Raw genomic sequence first — 27419 nt, 5'->3', positions numbered from 1 at the left:
GGAACTCAGCAGACCAGGCAGCATCCATGGAAATGAGCAAACAGTCAATGTTTTTGGGCAAGATACTTCACCAGGACCAGCCAGAAATGTTGACTGTTTATTCATTTCCATGGATGCTGCCTGGTCTGTTTAGTTCCTCCAGCATTTTGTGTGTGTAATCCCTCACAAAAGAATTGTTAACAGTTCTACACAAAAGAGAGAGTTTCTTTTTCCCAAAGCTTTGTATATAACTATTACAAACCAGTAAAAAAAGGACAATGTTTCAGAATTCAAATCTTTGTTCTTTTTTGGAAAGCATATTTCAGGAGACAAAAATAACTCAAATATGTTTGCAGCACTGAAGCACCGGTTAGGATGTATTATTGAGAGCGTCCTGACGAATTGTATTTCCATCTGGTATGGAAGCAGCTGAGTATAGGACCCGAAGTCCCAACAAAGGACTGTGAGAACGGCTGAGAGAAACAGTGGGGTCTCCCTACCAGCCATTGGGCACATTATCAGGAGCGCTGCGCATGCAGGGCCCTTAATATTATCAATGGTATCATCCATCCATCTAGCAGCCTCTTTGACTTTCTACCATCAAGCAGGAGACTCCGATGCATGAAAACAAGAACAGCCAGGATGGGAAACAGTTTCTTCCCTCAGGCCACTAGGCTTCTGAACGCCCTGCCACATCGCATTTGAAGTATCACCAGTTAATTTATTCTGTACCTGACAATATTTAATTTATGCTCTTTACTTTGTTTACATGAAATTCATTTGTAGATTTTATCCTTACTTTCCTACGTTATTATGGGTTATATGTGTGTTATTTGTACTACTGTGCTTTATACCCTGGTCAGGAGAAACATTGTCTCAATGACCGTTTTCATGTATATAGTTAAGTGACAATAAACTTGACCTGACTTGCACAAATATGTATACAGCAAAGTGGCACTATTTATGCTCAAAATATCCATATTTTAAACACATTTTCTCTAACTTCTACATTCAACCAACTCTGAATGCAGGGTGATCAGCCAGAATTAACTTTTACTGGCAGTGCCACTCTCTTACTTTGCGACATCATGAGGGAGGGACGGCAGCAAGGACACAAACTCCTCAATAATCATTAAGCAGTGTAATGATGGATGAATATATGCATGTTTGTTTAACATGTTACTTCGGAACAAATTCAATTCATTTGTGCAAATTCAATGCACAAATACTTTCATTGTGTTTAAGGCAACTAAGCCTTTTGCAAAGCTGTGCCATCTGCTGGCAAAGTCCACATCAGGATCAGAATCAGGTTTAATATCACTGGCATATGCCGTGAAACTTGTTGCTTTGTGGCAGCAGTACAGTGCAATACATAATAAATGCACTATAAATTAAGAAATATATATATATTAAAAAAATCAAATTAAATAAGTAGTGCAAAAAGAGAAGAGAAAATAGTGAGGTGGTGTGCATTGGTTCATTATCCATTTTGAAATATGATGGTGGAGGGGCAGTAGCTGTTCCTAAAATAGGTACAGGAGTGTGTGTGATCAGGTACTTCTATACCTTCTCGTTGATGGTAGCAATGAGAAGAGGGCATGACCTGGGGATGGGGGTCTTTAATGATGGATGACACCATTTTGAGGCATGTGACTGGTACATCCAGCACAGCTCCCAGCCTGCATATGCGTGACTCCAATTGTGTCCGTTGTTTCTTACCCCTTTAACCCATGAACTTCGGCAAAGGATTTTAGTGAAAAATACGAGCTATTCTAAGCCCGTTTGGAATGATTTTCCAAAATTGTGACATATGTTTTTATATTTCCACAAACTTTTATCTTTCTTAAATTTTTAATGTCCAGTTGTAACATTTGTGTTGTCAATAAATACGAAGATCTCACCAGGATATTTAAGTGTTATTAATGTCTTATTGTTCTGGTGGTGATCAGTTAGATCCAACTGATGATAATGGACAAAGAAACTGCCCTGCTTATCATAAAACTAAATGTAAAAATTATAGTTTATATACAGTACATAACATTTCAATTTACATTAAATTGCCACTTATATTAAGGTAGGTTAATGAAAATTCTTATCTAATACGCAGTGAAATTTGATAATGTTGTCAACATCAACTATAAAGGAAGACTTTACGCACTTTAATACATGGAAGATTATCATGAAGAAGAATCAATTAGTGTTTCATTCCTTCACTCACCATGCTGACTTTAAAATATGTCACTGATGGATTCTGGTTGCTAGGTCCAAATCCTGAAATCCCTTACTAAATAGCATTGTGGAACACCCAGCCCAAAAGGACTGCATAAGTTCAATGTAGTTGCTTACCGACATCTTATTGGGAACAATAAGTGTACGGTAATAAATGTTGGCCTTACCAATGATGCCCAGATTCCAAGATGAGAAATTGATACTAGTTAAAATATATGAATTCAGAGCAGTGGTAGGCCATCCAGCCCTTCGAGTGTGCTTCACACATCAGTCAATGCTCATTTAAGTAACAACTACTTGGATGAAATAACCTGGGGTTGTCTGGTTCTTCTAGATTGTAAGCAATTAAGAAGTCAGGACCAGGACTAAGTTATTGAATGAGGGAACGAAGGAAAATTGGACATCCAATGAAAAAAAATTAATCGATTAAAACCAATTTATAGGTCTGAAAAAATCTCTGATTATCTTCTGCTTGAAAAGATAAAATATCTTTAAGATTAGCTTTATCAGAGCATTGAAACAACTATGAAATGCATCCTTTGCATCGAAAACCAACACAGCCTGAGGATTATGCTGGGGGCAGTCATGCTTCCAGCGCCAAAATAGAATGCTCACAACTTACAAACCCTAACTATACCCTTTTGGAATGTGGGAGCACTCAAAGAAAACCCATGCAGACATGGGGAGAACACACGAACTCCTTACAGACAGCAACAAGAATTGAACCCTGATTGGTGATCACTAGTGCTGTAAAGTGTTGTACCAATTGCTACTTTACCAAAGTTGAAAGTTATATCTATCTTGAGGCTTTTAGAACATCAGATCCAAATAAACCATGATTCAACATTTTAAAACTCACATTAACTTCATGAAGAATTTTCCACTATGATAGAGCCTAAAAAAATTTCCCATCAAGTCGCAATACTCAGTTCTAGTCACTAGGTGATGTTCATGAGGCAGTTGTATATATTTCAATGCAGAAAGCCACATCAATTTTGTTCATTTTAGGCATTATAAGGCAACTGTTTTTCAGGTTAATGTTTTCTGTTGGCACAGTGCATGTGTGAAATGATTAATCAAGCTTTCTGGGGTGAAAACATAATTTTAATGCAAATACCTTTTTAAAAAATCACTCTCTCTAAAGCATCAGCCATATAACATTTTAACTCATTATGCTTTCACTAACTCATATTTAGACCAAGCAGATGAAACTTGATCCACCTCTGAGGTGAAAGGATAATGAAAAAAATAAAAACAAGGCAGATTCTACATTGTGTAAGAAGACATGAAATTATTGGTATATCTACTGTTCAGTTTTAGGAAGACTTTAGAGACACACAAGAGATGCAGTGATATGATGGAAGGTCAGCCTGTTTTGTTTATGTAAATGGAGAGCTAGAACAGATGTTTAAAACTGAGTCCAGATTTTGAGAAAACAAATCCAGTAACACTTTTCGCAAGGATAATAATAATTTGTCACCATCATGAAAAAGAATGACGAGAAGAATAATATTTTTCCTGCTGAGGATTGCGTGATACAATACACTAGAAATATGTTGGAATAAGGATCTGTAACTACTTGTCAGGGGTAAGATTTTTACACCGAGAGTGGTGAGTGCGTGGAATGGGCTGCCGGCGACAGTGGTGGAGGCGGATACGATGGGGTCTTTTGAGAGACTCCTAGACAAGTACATGGAGCTCAGAAAATTAGAGGGCTATGGGTAACCCTAGGTAATTTCTACGGTAAGGACACGTTCAGCACAGCTTTGTGGGCTGAAGGGCCTGTATTGTGCTGTAGGTTTTCTATGTTTCTACTTTTCAAAAGTCAATTGCAGTGAATAATGATAAACTGTTCAGCCGAACAAGCCCATTGTGGTTTTTATACTCCAAAAACGTCTGTATTCATTGAAGGAACAATTAAGAAGGCAGTAAGTAAAAGGCCAGGAAATGAAATCAAGTGGCAAGCTTCACAAACCTATTAAAAGTAAGGTGAACCAAATGATTGCTCTCTTTGTGCAGGGTTCTGTGATCAACAGTAACCATATTATGTTGGTATGAAGTCTCATCAAAACTTGCACAGCCTTGTTTCATTTGTCATTCAGAATTGTTAGTATGATAAATGAATGTACTACTGCAGCAGGTGGAACTCAATTTTAAGGGTAGAACATAAGATTAGCATGGAAAAGGGCTTTAAGCCCACATGTGGATATACCAAAACAAAATTAAAATCAGTAGATATTAAAATAGTCTGCTCCCATCATGGAGAACTAAGTGTAAAATGTAAAAATGACACCATTCACTTCTGATGAGTACAAACATATATAATAAACAATTAAACTTAACTAAAAGTGTATATCTGTAATTCTGCACATACCTTCCAGGTTCCTGCAGATAAATTCTGCAGTGATCCAGCAGACCCTTCCAGTGTAGCTGGGTTTGAACTTTCAGCGAGAAGTGTAAGATAGGGTTTCACTATTGAAGGATGCCACAACATTTCAACCCCTTTAGGAGATTTAGAAAACCCAGGGATTGGACCGACTCCATCCCACTGTTAAAAGAAAGCATAAATGTGAACAACAAAATCTCTAGAATTTTATTTTGTCCAGTAATTTAATTTTCTTGTATTATTTCCTATATATTTAAATGACATGGTTTAATTTAAATTATTGCTTAATTCTACAGACATTAAATGGCGAGACTATCTGAGAAATTAGACGTAAACTACAGCTGTAATTAGTAACACGAGTCTATTAAGCCTTTCGATGAAGATACATTCTGGAGTAAAATACATTTTTGTTAAAGAATTACAATTTTCAGTATTTAATTTGGACAATGCTTTTGTATCAAATTGGGAAATTACTGTTGGTTTAGTCATAGATTAGTTTGTTTATAAGAATTTTAAAGGTTCCTTAAGGTTGTCATAACTGGAGTGGGTTGGGAATGAACTCACACTACCTATAAAATGCTCTCAATGGCGTGTGTCTCAAATAGCCTCTGATAACGAAATCCAGTTCCTAGCCTTCACACGTGGCTTAACTACTAAGCCCAGCAGACCTGTTACTAATGACAACAGAAGGGGCAAAGGTGGGCCTAAAACCAGTTACTTTGGGCAGATGGAGCTCGTCAGCTGTGGTTGCCAACTCATCTAGGAGAAGGAAAGCTCTGATCTCAAATTTGACCTACTGAAATGAACCACTTCACAGTCATCTGGGTTGAACACCATCTGCCATTTCTCAGCTCAGTTCTGCATCCTATCGATGTCGTGCTCTAACCTCTGACAACCCTCCAGACTATCCACAACACCTCCAACTTTTGTGTCATCAGCAAACTTACTAACCCACCCTTCTACTTCCTCATCCAGGTCATTTATAAAAATCACCAAGAGGAGGGCTCCCAGAACAGATCCCTGTGGAACATCACTGGTCACTCTCCTCCATACAGAATACGAACCATCTACAACCACCCTTTGCCTTCTGTGGGAATGCCAATTCTGGATCCAGAAAGCAAAGTCTCCTTAGATCCCATGCCTCATTACTTTCTGAATGAGCTTTGCATGGGAACCTTATCAAATGCCTTACTGAAATCCATATAGACTACATCCACTGCTTTACCTTAATCAATGTGTTTTGTTACATCCACAAAGAATTCAATCAGGTTTGTTAGGCACGACTTGCCCTTGACAAAGCCATGCTGACTATCCCTAATCAGATTATGTTTCTCCAAATGCTCATAAATCCTACCTCTCAGAATCTTCTCCAATAACTTGTTCACCACTGAAATAAGACTCATTGGTCTATAATTTCCTGGGTTAACTCTATTCCCCTTTTGAACAACGTTTGCAACCTTCCAATCCTCTGGTACTTCTCCCGTCCCTATTGATGATGCAAAAATCATCACCAGAGGCCCAGCAATCTCCTCTCTTACTTCTCACAGTAGCCTGGGAATATCTCGTCCAGTCCTGGCAACTTATCTAACTTAATACCTTTCAAAAGCTCCAGTACATTTTCTTTCTTAATGTCTATACTCTCAAGTGTTTCAGTCTGCTGTAAGTCATCCCCGCAATTGCCAAGGTCTTTTTCCCTGGTGAATACTGAAGCAAAGTATTCATAAGTACCTCGGCTACCTCCTCCGGCTCCACGCACATTTCCACTCTCACACCTGATTGATCCTATTTTCACACGTATCATCCTCTTGCTCTTCACGTACTTGTAGGATGCCTTGGGGTTTTCCTTAATCCTGCTCGATAAGGCCTTCTCATGGCCCATTCTAGCTCTCCTAATTTTATTCTTGAGCTCCTCCTGGCACCCTTGCAATTTTCTAGAGCTCTAACAGTACTTAGTTTCTTGTACTTTTCAAAAGCTTTTCTTTTCTTCTCAACTAGATTTTCTACATCTTTTGTACACCATGGTTCTTTAACCCTATCATCCATTCCCTGCCTCAATGGAACATACCTTTGCAGAACTCCATGCAAATGTTCCCTGAACATTTGCCACATTTCTGCCATGCATTTTCTTGAGAATATCTGCTTCCAATTTATGTTCCCAAGTTCCTGCCTAATAGCATCATATTTACCCCTACCCCTATTAAATTTTTTCCCAAGTTGTCTGCTCCTATCCTTCTCCTGTGCCATGGTAAAGGAAATACAGTTGTGATTACTATCTCCAAAATGCTCTCCCACTGAGAGATCTGACACTTCACGAGGTTCATTTCCCAATACCAGACCAAGTGCAGCCTCTCCTCTCATTGGCTTATCTACATATTTTTAAAGGAAACCTTCCTGAGCACACCTAACAAACTCCACTCCATCTAAACCCATAACAGCCCAGAGATCCATTTTCAAACCCCACGCTGACAACTGTGGATTTACATTCAATTACTAACAGCCAATCACGAACCAAGACAATAAAATCACTGGTTTTTCCTAAAAACCCATCTCAATCCTTAGTATAATTTATGGGCAAAAACCTGCTACAGTTTTTTAGTTTGGCCTACGTATGATTCCAGACTCACAACACTGTGCTTTAGCTCTGAAATGGCCCAGCAAGCTGCTCTGTTCAGGGTCAATTAAGGATGAACAATAGAGAGTAGCTCTGAGAGGAATGATTACATCCTGAAATATAAAGAGATTAAACAACTAATATTTATACTGGAATAACAACAAATGTCAGGGAATCTTGGTTTTATTGATCAACTGTGGCAGCTGCCCCAATCTGGATCTAAATAATGAGGAGGAAGGGCCTACTGAAATCTACCATCTGTGGTTAAAGTCAGGCCTATTAAGGTAGTGAAGGTAGATGATAAATTTTTGATTCGATTTTGTCACCATGTTAAAAAAAAACTTGTATTCAAACAGTCTGCATTCTCTGAAATGGGTGACAAAACATCAAGTATTAGCAAATAATCAAGTAATCCAAGATGGCGGCGCAACGCAGCTTGCAGCGGCCACTCCTCAGCTGATTATCTGTTATTTGTGAAGCGGGGTGTCGTGCGCAATCATAATCGGATGAAAAACGGATGTGGGAGCACGGAGGAACATCTGAAAATCTCCAGGAAGACCTTCTTCATTGCTGCTGCTGCTGTGAGGTCCGGGTCTCTGCTGGGAAGAACAGGCCCCCAGTCTTCGGGGTCGCGTTGCTGATGGCCATTGGCAGGGGCGTCTTAATACGCTCGGCAGAGGATGGTGCTCGGAGGGGATGGTCGGAGGCTCGGAGGTTCGACAGACTCAGAGTCCGCTGTGGTCAGGTCGCTTTCACTGTGTGCTGCATCTGCGAGGCTGAGTCGGGCGGTGCCATGGAAGTCCATAGCGGGGGTATTCCCTTCTGCCGCCTTCGTGGGATGATGAGTTAATCGGGGACCCTGAGGACTTGTGGAAACTGTGTGGTGGTTTCTTTTGAACTTATAGTCTTTTAACATCTTTGGACTATTTTTACTGTGCCCATGGTCTGTTTTTTATTAATTATGCTATTGTTTGCACTGTTGTAATTATATGTTGTAACTATGTAGTTTTGTGCAGGTCTTGTAGCTTTAGTTTTTGGTCTTGTTTGTCTGGTGGGATTGGAGCTCCTTTCCAGGGAACGCGCTAAGACGGTAGCATGATATTAATACGCAGCAGCCTCTCCGGGCTCTGGATTGGGGATTGCCAAACGTTATGTGGATTTTCTGGTGTAGTCTGTTTTGTCATGTGTTTTTGTGACATCATTCTGCAGGAAGGTTGTCTCATTTTTTAACTGCATTGCATTTGTGGTTTTTAAATGACAATAAACTGAATCTGAATCGGAAATACTTTTTAAATATGCACAATGGTGGTTACTTTAAAAAAAAAAGACAATGAAGGCCTACAAACTGGGAGACACAAGAGATTGCTGATGCTGTAATCTGGAGCAAAGAGCAAAGTGTTGAAGGAACTAATTACTCCGGCATCAACTGAGGAGGCAGTGGAATGGTGGATATTCTGGGCCAAGATCCTTCATCAACCCAAAGTACTGAGCATCCGTCTGCCTCCACAGATGGTGGCTGATCCTCTGAGTTCCTTCAGCATATTGTTTTCTGCTAAAGGCCCATAAATTTATTGGTTATTTAACTCCTAACTGCAGTTAAGTCTCAGAATTATACCTCATTGTTTCAGAGACTAACAAAGACTTACCTGCTCTTCCTGTGGTTCCTTTTTCTTTTTCTTCTTCTTCTTACCCCAGCAACTGGTCTCAGTATCTTTATTGGGAGAGTCACTACCAAGTAATCCGTCCAGTTCACTTGTTCCCATCAAACGAGCCTGTGGAACTTCTAGTTCCAGACGATATGACAGGTTTCTCAGGATGCAAACACAGTTTTCAACAGTCTAAAATAAGAAGTGTTCACGGATGTCATAAATACCTTGCATTTCAATTAACACCATTTTTATTTTCAATGAGTGTACTGCGGAAAAGTGGAATCACTTTAAAACGACAAAATTTAAACCTCAATCCTGATTGCCAAACCTACCTAACCTCCACATTCAAGTTTTGTTGCTTTGGCTGGGATATTGAAAGGTTTTATGGAAACTCACAGTGCCATGAGAACAGTGCTATTTATAAAATGCGATACAGTGACCTGCCTAAGCTACAGTGACAGCACCTGCAAAACTTGTGACTCTATTACTGAGAAGCAATACTGTACAGTACATATAAGGAAATATACATTTAAAACATTTAAATTCAATAAGCAGTGCAAAAAGAGAACAAAATAAAACAGTGAGGTAGTGTACCTAGGTTGATGATCCATTGAGAAATATGATGGCGGAGAGGAAAAAGCTGCTCCTAAAACATTGAGTCTGTGTCTTCAGGGTCCTGTCCCTCCTCCTTGATGGTACAAATGAGAAGAGGGGATGTCCCGGGTGATGGGGAGTCCTTAATGATTGATGCAGCCTTTTTGAGGCATCGCCTCTTGAAGATATACTTGATGCTGGGGAGGATAGTGCCCATGATGGAGCTAGTTGAGTCTGCAACTTTCTGCAGCCTTTTCTGATCCTGTGCAGTGGCCACTCCATATCAGACAGTCATGCTATCAGTTAGAATGTTCTCCACGGTACATCTGTAGAAATTTGCTCGAGTCTTTCATGACATAACAAATCTCCTGAAACTTCAAATAAAATCTAGCTGCTATTGTGCCTTCTTTGTAATTGCATCAATATGTTGGGCCCAGGATAGATCTTCAGAGACGTAGATAGCCAGAAACTTGAATCTGCTCACTTTTCCCACTGCTGACCCCTCAATGAGGACTGGTGTGTGTTCCGTCGACTTCCCCTTCATGAAGTCCACAATCAATTCCTTGGTCTTACTGATGTTGAGTGCAAAGTTGTTGTTGTGACACCACTCAACCAGTTGATCTATCTCACTCCCATACACCTCCTCATCACCATCTGAAATTCTGCCAACAATAGTTCATTGCCTTTCCAAATGAAGTTAGCAATGGGCATTAAGTGCTGAGATGCCTAATCCTTGAAAAATGATTGAGTTCAAGAATTGTGTCTTGCATCTGTCAGAGTGAGCCATTGAAATATGTGAAAAAAGGGCATCAGAGTTCAGAATTCAATCCTGGTATCCTCTGTAAGGAGTTGGTACATCCCCTGTGGAACACGTGGGTTTCCTCTGGGTGCTCTGGTTTCACCCCACAATCCAAACAAGTACCAGTTAGTAGGTTAATTGATCATTGTAAATTGTCCTGTGATTATGCTAGGATTAAAACAGGGGTTGCAGGTGGCATGGTTGAAAGGGCTGGAAGGGCCTATTCTGCATTGTATCTCTATATCAATAAATAAGTAAAAGTTTAGTCTGGGTAATGAACAAGATATGTTTCAGCTGCTGGTTCCTCTCCAAACTGTGCACCACACTCTTCAGCAAGTGCAGGACTCCACTAAGCCAGCTTATCTTCTGTTTGAAGTTACTTGTTTTCTTATATTAAATCAGATTATTTCTGTGGCTAAGGGCACTAGAGTTAAAAGATTACTTAAAGGCTGAAAATATGCGTTTGCAGGTCCGTTTCTGCAGTAGATCAAATTGAAATTAAGTCTAAACTATACCTGTATTAATCAAATAAAATGATCAAGTTTTCTTTTACCTAGGCTAACATACAATTTCAGGATCAGAATAAGCTGAGCAATACCATAAAGGTCTGATAGTGCAGTGGGGACAGAAAAGTAGACGTTCGTGAAGCAGTGCAGTCAGTGAAGAGTTGTGCCACAATAGCAGAAAGCCTTCTTCTAAACAGAAATTAAATCTCCGAATTTCCATTTCACAGGTATACCTTTTCTGGTTTTACAATCTAAAGCCACTGCACTTCATAATCATCTACAAATGTACTGTATTTACTTGCACAGATTATTCACCAGCACCTGCCTTACTGCAGAGCTCTACCATCAAGCAGGACAAGGTCTGCAAAAGCATGAGAAACTGTGAAATATATCACTGATATGTCACCCAGGACATGCACTCTTCTCATTGTTACCATCAGGAAGGAGGTAGAGAAGCCTGAAGGCACACATTCAGTGATTCAGGAATGGCTTCTTCCCCTCTGCCATCCAATTCCTAAATGGATATTGAACCCTTGGACACTACCTCACTTTTTTGTATTATTTCTGTTTTGGCACTGTTTTTGATTAAAATATTTAATATACACATATATATTTACTGTAATTGATTTTCTTATTTATTCTTTCCTATATTATCATGTACTGCTGCCGCTGAGTTAACAAATTTCATGACATATGCCGGTGATATTAAATCTGATTCTGTTCCTTCTATGTCACTCAGTCAAAATCCTGGATCTCCCTGCCCTGTGGGAATACCTTCATCAAGGGGACTACAGCAGTTCAGGGTGGCGGCCCACCTCCACTGTCTCGAAGGCAATTAGGGATGGGCAATTTATCTTGCATGTACTACCCAAATCCCAAAAAATTAATCTACAGTAAAAGCCAAAAATGCAATTCCTTCAAAACCCTGGGATAGAAGCTATCAGGACTTGGCAATCTGTCTTTCCTCAGTGTCAATATTTTCTTTAGTACTACTTGGCTTACATTATTTGAGGCTATTCCTGAAGGTACTGATATTTGTTCCTGAGAATATTGAGTCATATTGCTATCCTTTTCATTCATCAGCTGTAAATGGAAGTAAAATCATTTGATTTTTATTTTATGGTATCATTATTATTTGTTTTGATGGACCCTAAATATAATTTAAATTCTGTGTTTATTGAACCTATTGAATGGTGAAAGGCCTCAAAGAGGTGGATGTGGAGAGGATATTTCCTCTGATGGGACAGCCTAAGACCAGAGGACATAGCCTTAGAACAGAACGGTATCCTTTTAGAATTTCTTTAGTTAGAGAGTGGTTAATCTGTGAAATTCATTGCCAGAGGCAGCTGTGGAGGCCAGGTCACTGGTATATTTAAGGCAGGGAATGATAGATTCTAGATTAGACAGGGCATGAAGGAGTACAGGGAGAAGGCAGGATTTTGGGCAGAGGGAAAATGGATCGGGCATGATGTAATGGTGGAGCAGACTCGATGGGCCAAATGGCCTATTTCTGCTCCTATATCCTATGGTCTTATGTCACAGAGTTTTTATATGCAATTTGTTGTGTTTTCTTTCTCCATCACTAGGATCTGTTAGTCTTTGGCATTTTTAAATATATTTAATTTTATATTGTTCCTTTGATTGTCCATGGATGTTTTATGTGGTAACTAGAGCTCCTGTCTGGTATAATGGTCTAAATTACTTTTTGAAAGCTTCTCACAGCTCTATTGTGGTTTAAACCAACAGCAATATGTCTAGTTCACTGCCTACTGGTGTGCTCAGCTCATTGTGTTCAGATGGAGTACTGTTTGTGATTACGTGGAATTTTATGTTCTGACCATGATAGGAGCAGGTTCAAAAATAATACTGGGAAATAAAATTGGATAATTATAAGGATGGAAATATCCAGAGATAATAGCAATACTGAACAAAAAACCAGCATGGGCACAGAGGCTGAATAGTTTTCTGTGCTGAATCATTGTATAGTTCCACTGTGCCACCTAAAAATACCCTTAACAGTGATTCTTCAAAACACTGCTGCTTTCAAAACCAAATCTTGATGTCTTTAGGAGGAAAAAATGAGAACTATACTGTATATTGAAGTTGAATGACTGTTGTGTTGTTTTTTTTAAGCATGTCGCACCAGTCAGCCATTCTTGTCTGGCGCGTGGTGTCAGGATTAGTCTCCTTTCGGATTAACCGGGTCACGATATGAACATTCCTGACACGACCCTTGTTTTTTTTTACGAGGCTGAGTGGCTAGTTTGACGCTCGACCCGGCATGGATGGAAAGCGTGTTCGGGGGATGGCCCGACTTGGATTCGAACTCGGGAGCCTTCGCTCCGGAGTCCGGCGCTGATGCCATTGCGCCACCAGCTGGCCATGACTGTTATTAAACTGTCTGGACTTACAGAAATGGACTAACTTAAAATTACAGCAATATATAAAGAGAAACATACTGTTCAGGAAAGAGAGATCACAAACCTTGCTATCATAATCTGCAGTATTCACACACATCTGGATTATATATAGTAGGGAATCCACCAAACCCTCACAAGATCGAATTTTCCTACGAGCTTCTTCCCCTGCAGAACTAAGATTTCTGGAAGATAACAAATTTACTAAATTACAATTGGCCAACAGATTCAAGTGAATGTATTAAAACTTATTTTAAAGATAATTAGACAGCTTTTTGCTTTTTCTATGTTCAGAATTATTATTTTGTGAAGGGGTGACAAGAGGTGAATTTTTGCAAGAAGAATTAGCTAAACATTATGAAATAGTTTTATGGCTTAGCTAGTAAAAAAACAAGTAAAGCAAGGATTATCAATAATTTTTTACATGAAATACTTACTACAGGGGCTCCCTGGGTTAAAAATTGACCAGACTTAGAAAAATCCAATATTATGCAAATTCTCCCAAATTCTCCCATGTTAATGACAGCATATGGTAGATGGTACATATTTTATTACTTTAATTATGGGTAACTTTTGGGTGATTTTTCAATGAAACAAAAGACATAGCAAATGGTGATATGGTATGGATTATGAGAGAAAACAGACATTTCTGATTTATGGAAAAAACAGCCTCGGAACTGAACCGTTTGTAATCAAGGACTTGTTTTAGCTCCACCTCTTTTACATCAAGCCTAAAATGTTGTTAAAAAGCTAAGACTATTGGGTTATTTACCTTAGACATCCAGTAGTATTTCGTAGAACTAATGAAGTATGGAATTTCACTTTCCTGTCTTCATCAAAAGAAGAACTGCTCCATCCAGAATGAGGTATCACTACACTGTTTGTGAGAGTTGTTAGAGCATCGCGGATAATTGGCATCTTCACTGCATCACATGAAGACAAATTCCAGAGGACTCCTTCAAAAAAAAGTGTTCATTCATTTCCTAGTATTTACTGGATTTATACCTGTAGCTTGCTTCTTAGGAGTGAAAGAAATTCAATTGTGCAGATTTGTGTTTTGGTGGATGATCGCCTTTTCAGGGACAGCTGAATAGACCACAGGCTCTTTTCCTGTCATTGCTTTCATTACTGATCATTTCTAAGTAGATTTGCAGTTTGTCTTTTGCTAATTAGGTTGAAAGGACTATAGCTCCAAGGTTTCCACCAATTCTTTTCTCTAGTTATGATGGGCTATTTAAAGAATCCCTTTGGAAATAACAGGCAACTATTTTGAAATCATATTTCAGCACTTAATTTGTCATCTTTCTTTTCAAAACTTTTCTGTTAATCACCAGAAATGATGATGTTTTAAAGTTTGCAATTCTGATTTTCTGGATTTCAGATATCAAAAACTGATACAAGAAAATTTGAATATTAATAAACATGCTAATAGATAAGAAGCAAAATATTTATAATTGACAAACATTAGCTATAATTAAGATAAATAGGAAATCCTAAATCCCATTTTGTATATAAATCAATTCATATTACAGCTTTCTTTTTAAGATTTCTAAGTTAAATTACTTATCCTTGTGATCCATTCCTAAATTTTCTAGATTTTTAGACTGCATATATCTGCCTCAGTTAATTTCAAGACGATTAACCTTAACCTTTTGTATTGTCATACAGTTTGAAATTTGGGTGGAGATATCAATTGAGAAAGAGAAATAAATTTCAGTCTGGGTGTTCATGTGACACTACCTTTCTGAAATTGCTGCCTTTTGCTAGGACACTGCTCCTTGTAATTTGCCTTAATGACAAAGGTTAATGTATGAATGTAGATGGTAAGTATCAATGTCAATTAAAAACGGGAAAATGCTGGATATACTTAGCACATCAAGCAACATCTATGAAGAGAGATACAAGGTCTACCTTTTAAATTGATGACCTTTCTGTAAAGTAATTTCAGCATTATATGTTATTTTTATAAGTATTTCTTTACTTAAAGACCATTGTGAATTAATTGCCTTCAACTTGTGAATGTAGACTTTACTCTATTTTAGAAAAGAGTGGAAGCTGTGACTGATATAGTGTTCCATTGTTTGAGGTAAAATCCTAGCAGAATTTTTTTTAGTAAAACATAGACTGATGTTTAAACTGGAAATATTTTGGTCCTAAAGTTCTTGAATTACATTGGTCTTTTTCTTTACCCCTGCACTCTTTAGAAATGTTTCTCAGAACATTACATAAGATCACAAAGACTTGAATCACAGAAGGAAGACATTTAACTTGTTGCCTTTGTGGGAAGCAATGAATCTTGATTTCAATGGGATTCGTGTGCAGAAAATTAATAAATGATGATGTACTTCTAGAAAAGGGGTTCCAAACCTGGGGTCTGTGGATAAGATTCCAGGGGATCTGTGAACTTGGATGGGGAAAAAAATTACATCTTTATTTTCACTAACTACTTACTGAAATTTAGTGTTTCCTTCAATTACTTGTTTTTAAAAGTATTTCAATACAATTGTTTTCTTTCATAATCCTACATATTTAATTTTATACATTTAAATACATGATTCTGAGGAAGTGTCCATAGGCTTCACTGGACTGGCAAAAGGATCCATGGCATAAAAAAGGTTAAGAACCCCTGTTCTAGAATAAGAATAATATGGAAGTTCATAGTACTGGGAATAATAGCTAATGTAAGACCAAGAAATAGGGAAAAAAAGAAAAAAAAAAGCTGGGAATTTAAGCAAGAGAAGGATCATACTGTGTGGCAAAATGTTTCTTGTATTTTGTCGAGGAATCAGAAAGCGGTACCACAAGGATCTCATTTGGCATGTATTTAAATAATGCAAAGAGTTGGGTTATAAAGAGTTGAGAGGTAGAAAAGAAAAAAGTACTTGGTGTGATAAAGGAAGCACCATTTCCAGGAGGCAGTTTGAACAGTAGGCGCTCCACCTATGTCAGGGTTGGCAATGCACATGAAGATATTGTGACATGGAAGACTGATAAAACATGAGACTTTAGTGGTTGGCTTACAAGTTATATAAAGAAACTGGTATTTAACATAATAGCAAATGCATTGATGGTCCGCTATCTAAATAAAGTAAATGTTTGGGGACCCAATTAGCTTAATATGATCTCATCTCCAGATTACCTGCACACTAGTAACTCTCTCTGTAATACAGCAATCTTATACTTTATTTAATATTTCAAATGTTTAGCCTACTTAATTATTTCACACTAATTGGGTAGTTTTACTTAAGATTATGACTATATTATTATTATTAGCTTTGCTAAAGAAAATTCACTGATAAATACATTCACATTCCAATACACACATTTCTACTTCTGCAATGCATTAAGATACGTGTTATTTCTTAGCCCAATGACGTAATACAGATCAACTTACACTCAATAAACCAAATGACAATATAAAATTATAAAAGGCATTTTCTGTGCTCTGAACAATAGTGATTAACGTTTTGCAACTTTGTGATTTGTAGATGAAGACTGGAGTCATTAATAATAACTAGGCATGTTTTATTTGTTTCATTATTACTGATTCTTTGAGCCTTTGTGTGTGGCTATACAGTACATGTACGAACTAAGTGGATCCTGGAAGTCTCCACATTAAGTTCTTCATTATTTAGCTATTAACTTTTACATTTGAATTATAATAGAATCAGAATACAGGAAACAGGTCCTTCGTCCCAACTTGTTCATGCTTCCATGAGCTAATCCTATTTGCCTACATTTAGCCAGATCGCGTCACAACCTTTCCTATCTACATAGCTGTCCAAATGTCTTTTAAATATTGTAATTGTACCTGCCTCTACCACTTCCTCTGGCAGCTCATTTCATATACCCACCACCTTTTGTGTTAAGAACTTGCCACTCAGGTTCCCTTTTGATTTTCCTCTCTCAGTGTAAGCCAGTGCTCTCTGGTTTTACACTACCCTACTCTTAATGACATCCTTCCTCTTGCTCGGCAACTAGAAGCGCAGTCTCACCAATGTCTTATACAGCTTAAATGATGTTCCAGCTCTTGTACTCATGCCTTGGCGAATGCCACTTCACCACTCCGTCTACCCATGTCATCACTTTCAGGGAACTATGTACTTGTACCCCTACAACATTCTCCAGGGTCCTGTCATTCACTGTGCAAATCCTGCACGGTTTTAACATCCTACAATGCAACAGTTCATACTGGTCCATAATAAACTCCACATGTCATTCCTTGTCAAACTTTCCCAGATGATCTAGATCTTAATAACTTTCTTCCCTGTCCACTACACCCCCAGTTTTTGATGTCATCTGCAAAATGACTAACTATCCCACCAACATTCTCATCCAGACATTAATATAGGTGATAAACAACAGGGGATTCAACAGCATTCTAGCTGCACACACCATGAACCACAGGCTTCTCAGCTGTAAAACAAATCTCCATCACTACCCTCTCACTCCTACCATCAAGACAATTTTGTATTCAAATGATTGGTTTGCCTTGGAGCCCATGTGATCTAACCTTCCAGACTAGCCTACATATGAGAACTGACTGAAGTATACTTGGGCAACGTCTACCACCCTGCTTTCGTAATCTTTTCAAATAATTCAATCAAAAAATTTGGATCAGCTATTTTGCGGAAGACACCAAGATTGGGGGTGTAGTGGACAGTGAAGAAGGCTATCAAGGCTTGCAGTGGGATCTGGACCAGCTGGAAAAATGACAGATGGAATTTAATGCCGACAAGTGCGAAGTGTTGCATTTCAGTAGGACCAACCAGGGTAGGTCTTACACAAGTGAATGGCAGGGCACTGTGTAGTGTGGTAGATCAAAGTGATCTGGGAATACAGGTCCAGAATTTCTTGACAATAACATCACAGGTAGATATGGTCATAGAGAAAGTTTTTGGCATATTTGTCTACATAAATCAACGTATTGAGTACAGCAGATGGGATGTTATGTTGAAGTTGTAAAAGACATTGATGAGGGCTAATTTAGAGTACTATGTGCAGTTTTAGTCACCTACCTACAGGAAAGTTGTAAATAAGGTTGGAAGAGTACAGAGAAAATTTACAAGAATCTTGCCGGGTATGGAAGACCTGAAAGATTGAATAGGTTAGGATTTTATTCCTTGGAACGTAGAAGATTGAGAGGAGATTTGATGGAGATATACAATTGTTATGAGGGGTATAGACAGGGTAAATGCAAGCAGGCTTTTTCCACTGAGGTTGGATGGGACTACAACAAGAGGTCATAGGTTAAGGGTGAAAGGTGAAAAGTTTAAGGGGAACGTGAGGGGACACGTCTTCACTCAGAGGGTCGTGAGAGTGTGCAATGAGCTGCCAGCACATGGTGCATGCAAGCTCAATTTCAATGTTTGAGAGAAATTTGGTAGAGCTATGGTCCCGGTACAGGCTAATGGGAGTAGGTAGTGTAAATGGTTTGGCATAGACTAGATGGGCCAAAGGGCCAGTTTCTGTGCTAAACCTTTCTATGACTTTTCTAAAATTGTAGACACAATTTCCCACACAGTATTACCATTCCAAATTCAGAATCCCCTCCCCATCACTGACGTAGTTCCCTGGCTTGTCCCTGCAGCCCTTCTTAAATAAAAGCACAACATTAACTATCTTCTAGTCTTTCAGTACCCCACCCATTGCTAACAATGAATCAAGTATAAACATCAGCAACTTCTTCCTTGGCTTCACACAATGTTCTGAGGTACAGCTGGTCAGACTTTGAGGGTTTATCCACCTCCTGTGTTTTAAGGCCTCCAGCACCTCCTCATCTGTTATGTGGTTATGTTTCAGGTTGTCTCAATTTTCCTCACTAAATTTCTTAGCTTCTATCTTCTCCACAATAAGTACAAATGAGAAGTATTACCTTTTATTTTGTTAGAAAATTACCTTTTAACTTCCGAATGCATTTTGAAACGTGACAGTGTATCTAACCTTTTTGTAAAATTATCAAGATAGGAATGCTTGGGAAGTGAGATTCAAAAGCAAAAGAACCTCCCCCCATTAAAAAAATAAACACCATCTGCCTTCTACCAGTTGGAGATTTTTTTTGTGTGGTATCCAAGGCTGAAATGACTTGGAACTTCAGAGAATATATCACTCTTTGTGGAATTGAAGACCACAAACAATGCATTTCCAATAAGAGATCCATCAATACATGGTTTGAAATACTACTAAATTGCTGGATAAGCTAACAAATGATGAAAGGGTCACAAATAGCCATACTTGGCATTATTTTAAGATCAATTGAAATTTTATTTAAGCTTATAATCATTCCTCCCTGGGCTATGCAGAATGAACAAGATATAAGAAAGAATTTCCAGAAGGATGAAGCATAGAAATATATAGCCAAGGGCCCAAGACGTTTAAACAGAAAAGGGATAAGATGTTCTGAGGATCACATCTGGTATACCAGCAGACCAAGGGTGCCTAGACTTGTCAGTACTGAGACATGATGGGGTGGGAGGACAGAGGCAGTGGTGCCAGGCAAAGCCTCATGGAGGCTGCAATTCCTGTCCAGAAGACAATAGGTAACAGAATATTCTGCACTTTGCTGACCATTGCTTACAGATCAAATGTCAAATTCAAGATTTCGCAGGTTGGAAATGTCACTAAAACTCACACTTCAATCCTATGTAATGCCAGACCCAAGATAAAATATGTTTAATTATTATATCATTTTTATTACTAATTGTTTACTCTTCACTTCTTTTAATACATTTTATATTTGTAAGTAAGTCTTAGAAATAAGATTAATTTTATTATTTTAAATGTTAGCAACATTTCAATTGTTTAAATCAAGAAGCCAAGTTCTTTCACTAATTTTTGTCTTCTGTAAAGGCCTGTCAGATCTTTACTATGAGGATCTTCACCACTGCATTGCCTGAGGCATGCCTGCTATTGAGACTTTGCTAACTGACTCCAGTGAAAGGCCCTTGCATCAGCAGCAGTTGACTGCAGATAGGTGGGGTCAAAGAGGTATGGACTCTGGCAGGCAGGGTTCAGGAAGATCGAGCCCTATGTTCAATCCCTGTTGCCAATACAGGAGAAGAACAGATCACTTAATTTCAGAATAACAAGCTTAACTGTTAGAAGTGCAACACAACTTTCTAAAATGTATAGCCTTTTTTGGCTCATTCAATCAAAAATTCTGGACAGATTAACTTATTGTACTCACTGAAGGCAAAATCTGTAACCATTGCACAACATCATTGCCCTGTGATTTTTCCAAATCACACTGACGGTATACACTGCACTTTTCTCCCTTCATATCCTTCTTATATATCCTTTAATCTTTTGAATTATTTTCATATCACAGGTCATCTTCAGATTACAAATGCTCAATTTATGGACACCTATATCTACCAACATATTCCCATAATATCATTAAAAGTGACATTAACAGCAGAACTAGTTTCCTCTCTCTCTCCACTCTCAGTAATTGTCCTTTCTTATTAGTCATATGTGTTTTTGATGTTATTCATTATAATACTGTGGAGCAACAGTTACCATAGTGAGTGATCTTTGTATTCTTTTTCTAACTTATGAATAAAATCTTATGGGTCGGTAAAAAATGAATTCTATTCATTGGCCAGGGATTACCGAACATTTCTTATTGCTCTTGTAAAATCCATTCAATAGACAATTTTCCTGCAATTCTTCCTTGGACAAAGTAGTTTTTACCTTTTGAAGTTGCTAGTACCCATTGGTTACTATTTGCAAACTACCACATAAATCTTCCGATAGAATTATTATAATAATCCCCTTATTCATCTTTGCATGTTCATCTCTTTTTGTTTCTTTTTATCTTTTTACGTTCATCTTTTTTGATTTCTGCAAAAATGTTTTTTAAAATGCAGGATATTTTGCAATGTTTCAATCAATTCCCTCCTAATAGCACTTTTATTACTGCAAAATATTTAAGGTTAATTTCTTAACTTCCTTCATTACCTATTCTTCGTCTTAATATCTCCTCTTACCTCTTCATCAACTGTATTTTGAAAAATACTGCTACTAGAAAAAAATTGCTTCATTTAAGAAAACCAGACATTTAGGAGATATTGTAATATTCTCTGATATTTAATGAATATTTTCAAAAATTATACAGGTTTGAAACACTTTTCAGAGCGTTAAATCAAAGTGCTGTGATTTTTTTCTTTTTATAATGGAGTTTCTTTTAAGTTGTGTTTAAAAGTACATAGGCACTTTAATAATTCACATATTTTAGGAATTACCTAAAATTAATAAAAATGCTATTGTCTTCTGGTGTTTTTTGGAACTATTATACTGGTGGTTCATTTAGAACTTCATTTTACAGATGAATTGTTTTCATGACAGGTTCCACTTAAATCACTGCAGTTCCAAATATCTCAAATGAGAAAAAGCATCCCAATTCTTTCACTCTTGACAGCCTTGTATATAACAACGTCAGAAAAAATACTTGGTTTTCAAATAAATGATCCGGCTATTTTATGGTAGTCAATTTATGAAGGCTACATGTTGTACTGGAATTCAGTTAGAAATGTTGCTAGCAAATTTTATGTGATTGTCATGCTAAGTCAGCAATCATCCCCCTTGTTAGTTGCTCTCCACATTTCCTGATAATTTTTCCCTCAGTGGTTCTCACTGTGCAGTATTTCTTGTCAGAGTTGTTACTTTTCCCAGAAGAGCAGAGCCAACAGCTGTGGTCTAAGTGTTCAAAAAATGGCTGCTTGGGCTTTTGAGGTGAGTAGAGAGCTGGACAGAAATAATGCTGAGCTGAGGACGATAATAAAAAGCAGCTAGAGGTCACAAGCAACAAGCAGTGTGCCAAAGGTTATACTGGCCAAGCAATAGAGCAGTGAGCATACATAAAATATAATGTTAAAAAGAGAGATAAAAATTAAAAACAAAACTTACCAGTTAAAAAGGTTGAAAAAGAAAATGTCAGATGGGCTAATGCTGCCTATATGGGAGAACTGAAAGGCAATGAAAGGTAAGTATAACAGTAATGCAAGCAGGTGTTATAGCATTACTCATTAATAGTAATGTCAGCAGGTGTTATATTAGATATTAGCAATTATAGCAAGTTATGACAAAATCATTACACAGGATGTGTGACATCAAGAAGAGTGTTCAGCTATAGGTGCAGAGGGAGTTGAAACAAAAGTGGTTGCAGCAAATCCCGGAAGCAGCAGCAGTATGGTTTGTGAACACTGGTTGATAAGGGTAGCAAATACCCACTTGAAACATCTGTACGATTTTAAATTAGTCTTACTATTGTGGCATAATCTGTACACTGAAAGAGGCTCCTATTCTCCCAACTTTGTTGGCGACTGTTATCAGTGCAATGTAATTGACAAGGATACCGAGAAAATGTTAATCATGCCAAGGTGAAAACTTCAACCATAGCCAAAATTTATTGCTCAAAATAAAATTATGGAAGATGTTTAACTTACAAATAGAAAATGCTTTTGTTTTAAAAATAAAGGCTTTAACATAATAAAGCAGGTAACATACACCTCAAATGTGTTTTATCTGAGCAAAATGCATACTGAGTGAGGAAGCAGTTCTTCAGTCACACTATTCAGCATAAAGTCTAATTTTAAACCAAATGTACCCTCTGAAGTTTATGACTATCTCTATTCCAGAATGCCATCCACCACATTCCAAAAATCCCACAACTGGCATTAAAAACAGAAAATAAGAAGAAAAACTCAAGCCTCCTGTGTGTCAACCTCCCGACAGGGTGTCAATATTAGAGGAAGAATATCCAAAATTACTTAAAATTTGAAGAATTAACGATTTTCAATGAAAGAAAAAAACCCAAAATGAATCTTAGAAATTGGACCAGATGGTCTTTCATTGTGAAATCTAGATCTGTAAAGTAGCATTATAAATAACTTGAAATTATTTTGTTTTCTATTTATTCCCTACATTTTATTTGATTATGCTTACTGTCGAATTATGGAACATCAACTACAAGCGGCAGTAGTTTGGACTATCATGTCATTACCAATAAGTGACACTCTGCCAAATTATAGCTGATTGAAATGAACCATTCAAGACACAACCATATTGCAGAGAAGGAAGGAGGTCAGTAAATTACATGAATTGAACAGTATTATTATGATGCAGTACATAATGATGCAATCAGGCCTTTGTTTTAGATTCCAAGCAATGGCATTCTTCACAGCAATCAATAACAGAACTTCACAAATATAATTAAAGTTAAATTACTGCCACCATGAATTGAAACCACACAAATTGCCTTTTAAAAATTATAAAGAATATTGATTTGCAATCACCTTTAGACGGCTTGGTGAACACGTCTTGGTACTGAGCCACATAAAGTAAAATTTGCCCCAAGGTTGAGACCCTCAAGACAAGGATTTAGAATCCACGATGAGGCAAAACTCGATAAGTATAAAACGAATCAGTTCCAACGTTTTATTTTATTAAAGTAGTCAAAGAAGCCAACACTTACCAGTAATAAGCTCCCTCATTTCAGCATCGACAGTTTTTCGTAACAAGCGCAATAAAGCTGGGATTCCACCAGCATTTTTCACAGCTACTTTATTGTCATCAGTTGTTCTTCCATAAACCAGATTGCGAAGGGCACCACATGCATTCTTTTGTACTTCAAGAACTTTATGATCCAGAAGATCAACTAAGTATTTAATTCCACCTAATAAGCACACCTTGAGCAAATAAGCAAGATATATAACTCATCTTTATTATTCTGTACATCTTTTGATATTCTGCTGAAATTTCCAAAGTAAAATAATTCATTAGTAATCTCACAAAAACTACAGGGTACAAATCTCTTGAATTCAAGACCTTATACATTTGAATTTAACCCTCATCATATCAAGGCACCTTATAAATCGACAAACCATTAATGTCTTTCCGATCAGGGATTCCCAACTTTTTTATGCCAAGGACCCCTACCATTAGCTAAGGGGTCTGTGGACCCCGGGTTTGGGAACTCCTGTTCAAATCTACACTGAATGCTGTCAAATATATCCCTGGTTGTTTAGATCAATGAGGAAGGTGCAAAAACATCTAGCATTTAACATTCAAATTTATCTGACTCTAGAAAAGTCAAATTCCTCATTAACTTTGGCCAAGTTATTCCAGTTGGGGATTTATTTTCTTTCTAATGCAACTTTGTAAGTGGCTACCAGGGACCATTAAAGAGCAGCTGAAAGAACCATTCCATTTTTAAAAAATCTCGTCATGCCTTGCTAGACACAATTGCTGCTATTTAAGTTTTTCCATGCGTTAATACTATGAACAATGTCAGAAATCTACACCTTTCTTCAAAACCGATTAAATATTCTTGATTATGAGATCTTTGGAAATTAAATTAAGGGTACTTATCCTTTAAGCAGGAATAGGAGGCTGTTTGATAAACAATTATTTTGCAGAGATGTTCCAATTAAGCAGTTTCAATTAGTATATTTAAAATATATGCCAATTTTAAGGTTTCAAATAATGTAATATTGTGAAAATAGTAATTTTACCACCATTAATTAAATACTTAAAGTTCAAAGCTGCAATCCCTTTCATTAAATAGTCTATTAAATGGTACTCAGTTTATCCATATGCCTTGGGGGACAATACATGGAAAAGGATCACTGAGAATCTGTATCCTTCTCTACTTCTGCATAATAAAGTATTCAAGTAGATATTCTTTATGACATTCATTTCAAGATATGAGAAATAGTCATTCCAACTAAATTTGTAATTGCTGCTGGCATGTAAATCTTTTCAGTACAAAAATCAACCATTTCACACTTTAAAAGGTGTGTGATAAAGAAAAAATTATCTGCCAAGTAAATTGAGGCAAAAACAAAATCTGGTTTTGTAATTATATTGAAGTTACATAATCATTTTTAATGTTTGACTTCATGCTTTAATTTGCAGCTGGTCTTGTCCCTGCATAATATAAACATGACTTTAACTTGTAAAGGGTGAAATTAATTTTTAGCTTGTTTTGAAGCCAGTTTTGGCTATCTCACACACAAAGCTCACTCAATCCTATGTTTTCGCTTCCAGCATGTTTATAATAATTTGAAACAAAGAGCTATTTCCTGCCAACACAAAATAAATCAGATTAATTTATGTTCCTTTCCTGTATCTTCCAGGACATCATGCAGTAACAGATCTTCAAAATAATACTGTCATCCAAGTGCCAAAACATTGTTTCATGCAATTTTTAATTTCCCATCAATGACATTGCATGCATACTCCAAAAATCCATGACTTAACATGCATGTGCAGTCCTCTCCAATTAAAATTAATTATGATACAACTAACACAATTGTGCAACTTCGTTCAGAAATCTTTTACATCACCCCAAATTTCAAACTCCTTCATTGGAAAGAGAATGGAAAACAAACATCAGCACTTTATTACCAAGATGGATTTGGGTCTTTCTCCAGACAGGATGCTAGTGAATTCCTGTCATTGTGCTAGGTACACTTTATCAGATGGACAGCATGACAACAAATTATGATGGGCCCTGAAGTTTTATAATCAGGGATATCAACTTCAAAAAGAATAAAGCTGCAGTCTTTGGCACTGGTTACAAACTTTGTACCTGCTATGCTCCTTGTTAAAATTATCTTCAAACACAGACCAAAGTTAATGAGGGCTGCCACTATCCTAGGAGGGATAGACTAATAATACATATAGCATGTCAAAGCCATGCAGAGCTTCATTCCACCATTTTACATACCTGAGATATCATTTAAAACACACCAGTCACATGACAAATTTTTGCAAAGAGTATTAAAGAACTTGTCAAGAGCAAATGCATGCATCTCAAATGCTGTCAACTGATGAATCAAAGGCATGCTGAAAAAGCACAGGCATAAGCAATCCCACATGACAGATCAAAGCTCAGCAATCCAGCCATTTCCAAAGTTCAAAGTAAATTTATTATTAAAGTACATATGTCACTATATACTACCCTGAGATTTATTTTCTTGCAAATTTACCGTAGAACAAATAAATACAATAGAAATCAATGAAAAACTACATACAAACTGACAAGTAACCAATGTGCAAAAAAAGACAAACTGGGCAAATATAATAACAAACAAATAAATAAATAATCAACAATACTGAGAACATGATTTGCAGGGTCCTTGAAAGTGTTCAGTGTTGAAGTGAGTGAAGTGCTTGTTCAGGAGCATGATGGTAGAGGAGTAATAACTATTCCTGAACCTGGTGGTGTGAGTCTTGAGGTGCCTGTACCTCCTTCCTGATGGTGGGGGTCCTCGATAATGGATGCTACTTTCTTGTGGCAGTGCTTCTTGTAAATGTGCTCAATGGCAGAAGGGTTTTTCCTGTGATGGACTGAGCTGTATCTACCACATTTTGTAAGCTTTTCTGTTTTTGGGCACTAGTGTTTCCATTCCAGGCCATGATGCAACCAGTCCAGGAAACCAATTTCAGATTTGTATGACCAACAAACAATCTAACCACACACAGGTTGTAGAGAGAGTAGAAAAGAGACAGATCTGCGTGCCATCCAAGTTTAGGGAGAACTTGGTGCTTTGTCTTCAGATGAGGTGGCCAAGAATAGATTATTGGGAGAATCAAGGAACAATAGTGCTCTGATGAGAGCGGAACCGATGGTGCAACTGATCAAGTAATGCTTGGTAATGAAGGAAATGAATGAAGCAGAAAGAGTTCTGTACAGAGAAGAGGGCATGTCCTGATTTTATTTTCCTTGTCCCTGCATCCTTTTTCCATTTGTCTCCTTGCAATAATGATGGTAAAAGCCTACCTAAATGGACATACAGTAGATTAACAAGAGGAATTAGCTACGATTATTTTATCAATTACAGTAGTTTTCAGACTGAGAAAATCAGCACTGTGAAGAGAAGCCAAGAGAGAAAGGCACATATTATAGAATTCCTCTTAATTAAATTTAGGAACTATCATTAATCAGGAAGTTCTAGACTTAAAAACATAAATAAACATCTGCAGGTGACTAGTCTTCATCGCCTGAGCATCAGAAATCATGTAATGTCCTAAAACTTATTTTGTTTTTGTACTATGTTATTTTATACCTCTCCTGAGAAAGAAAACAAAAGTTCTTTATATTTGAATCATACCTCTGTTTTCACTTTGTTATCTCCAAAACAAAGGTGCTGTAAATAAGCTGCTGCATTAGCTTGAACTGAAGGAAACTGGTGTTGGAGCATATGAATCACTTCTGGCAACTCTGGGTCACGCCAAGCAAACTC

The 27419-nt window shown here is 37.4% G+C and overlaps 1 protein-coding gene across 7 annotated transcripts in view; it reads right to left on the bottom strand.

Moving 5' to 3' along the window:
- The window catches only part of pkp4 (plakophilin 4), a 191019-nt gene that overhangs the window by 44073 nt on the left and 119527 nt on the right, over positions 1-27419 (bottom strand). For all 7 annotated transcript variants that reach the window (XM_073047360.1, XM_073047363.1, XM_073047364.1 and 4 more), the window contains 6 exons: positions 27288-27416; positions 23645-23858; positions 13943-14126; positions 13238-13355; positions 8852-9043; positions 4583-4756 (listed from right to left, as the gene is read on the bottom strand). In XM_073047360.1, coding sequence (XP_072903461.1) covers positions 4583-4756; positions 8852-9043; positions 13238-13355; positions 13943-14126; positions 23645-23858; positions 27288-27416 — 1011 coding nt within the window. The remainder of the gene's footprint in view (positions 1-4582; positions 4757-8851; positions 9044-13237; positions 13356-13942; positions 14127-23644; positions 23859-27287; positions 27417-27419) is intronic.

The sequence above is a fragment of the Hemitrygon akajei genome, chromosome 5, assembly GCF_048418815.1.
Source record: "Hemitrygon akajei chromosome 5, sHemAka1.3, whole genome shotgun sequence".
NCBI lineage: Eukaryota > Metazoa > Chordata > Chondrichthyes > Myliobatiformes > Dasyatidae > Hemitrygon > Hemitrygon akajei.
Note: the sequence above shows the minus strand (reverse complement) of the source record. Positions and strands in the feature narration are given on the sequence as shown.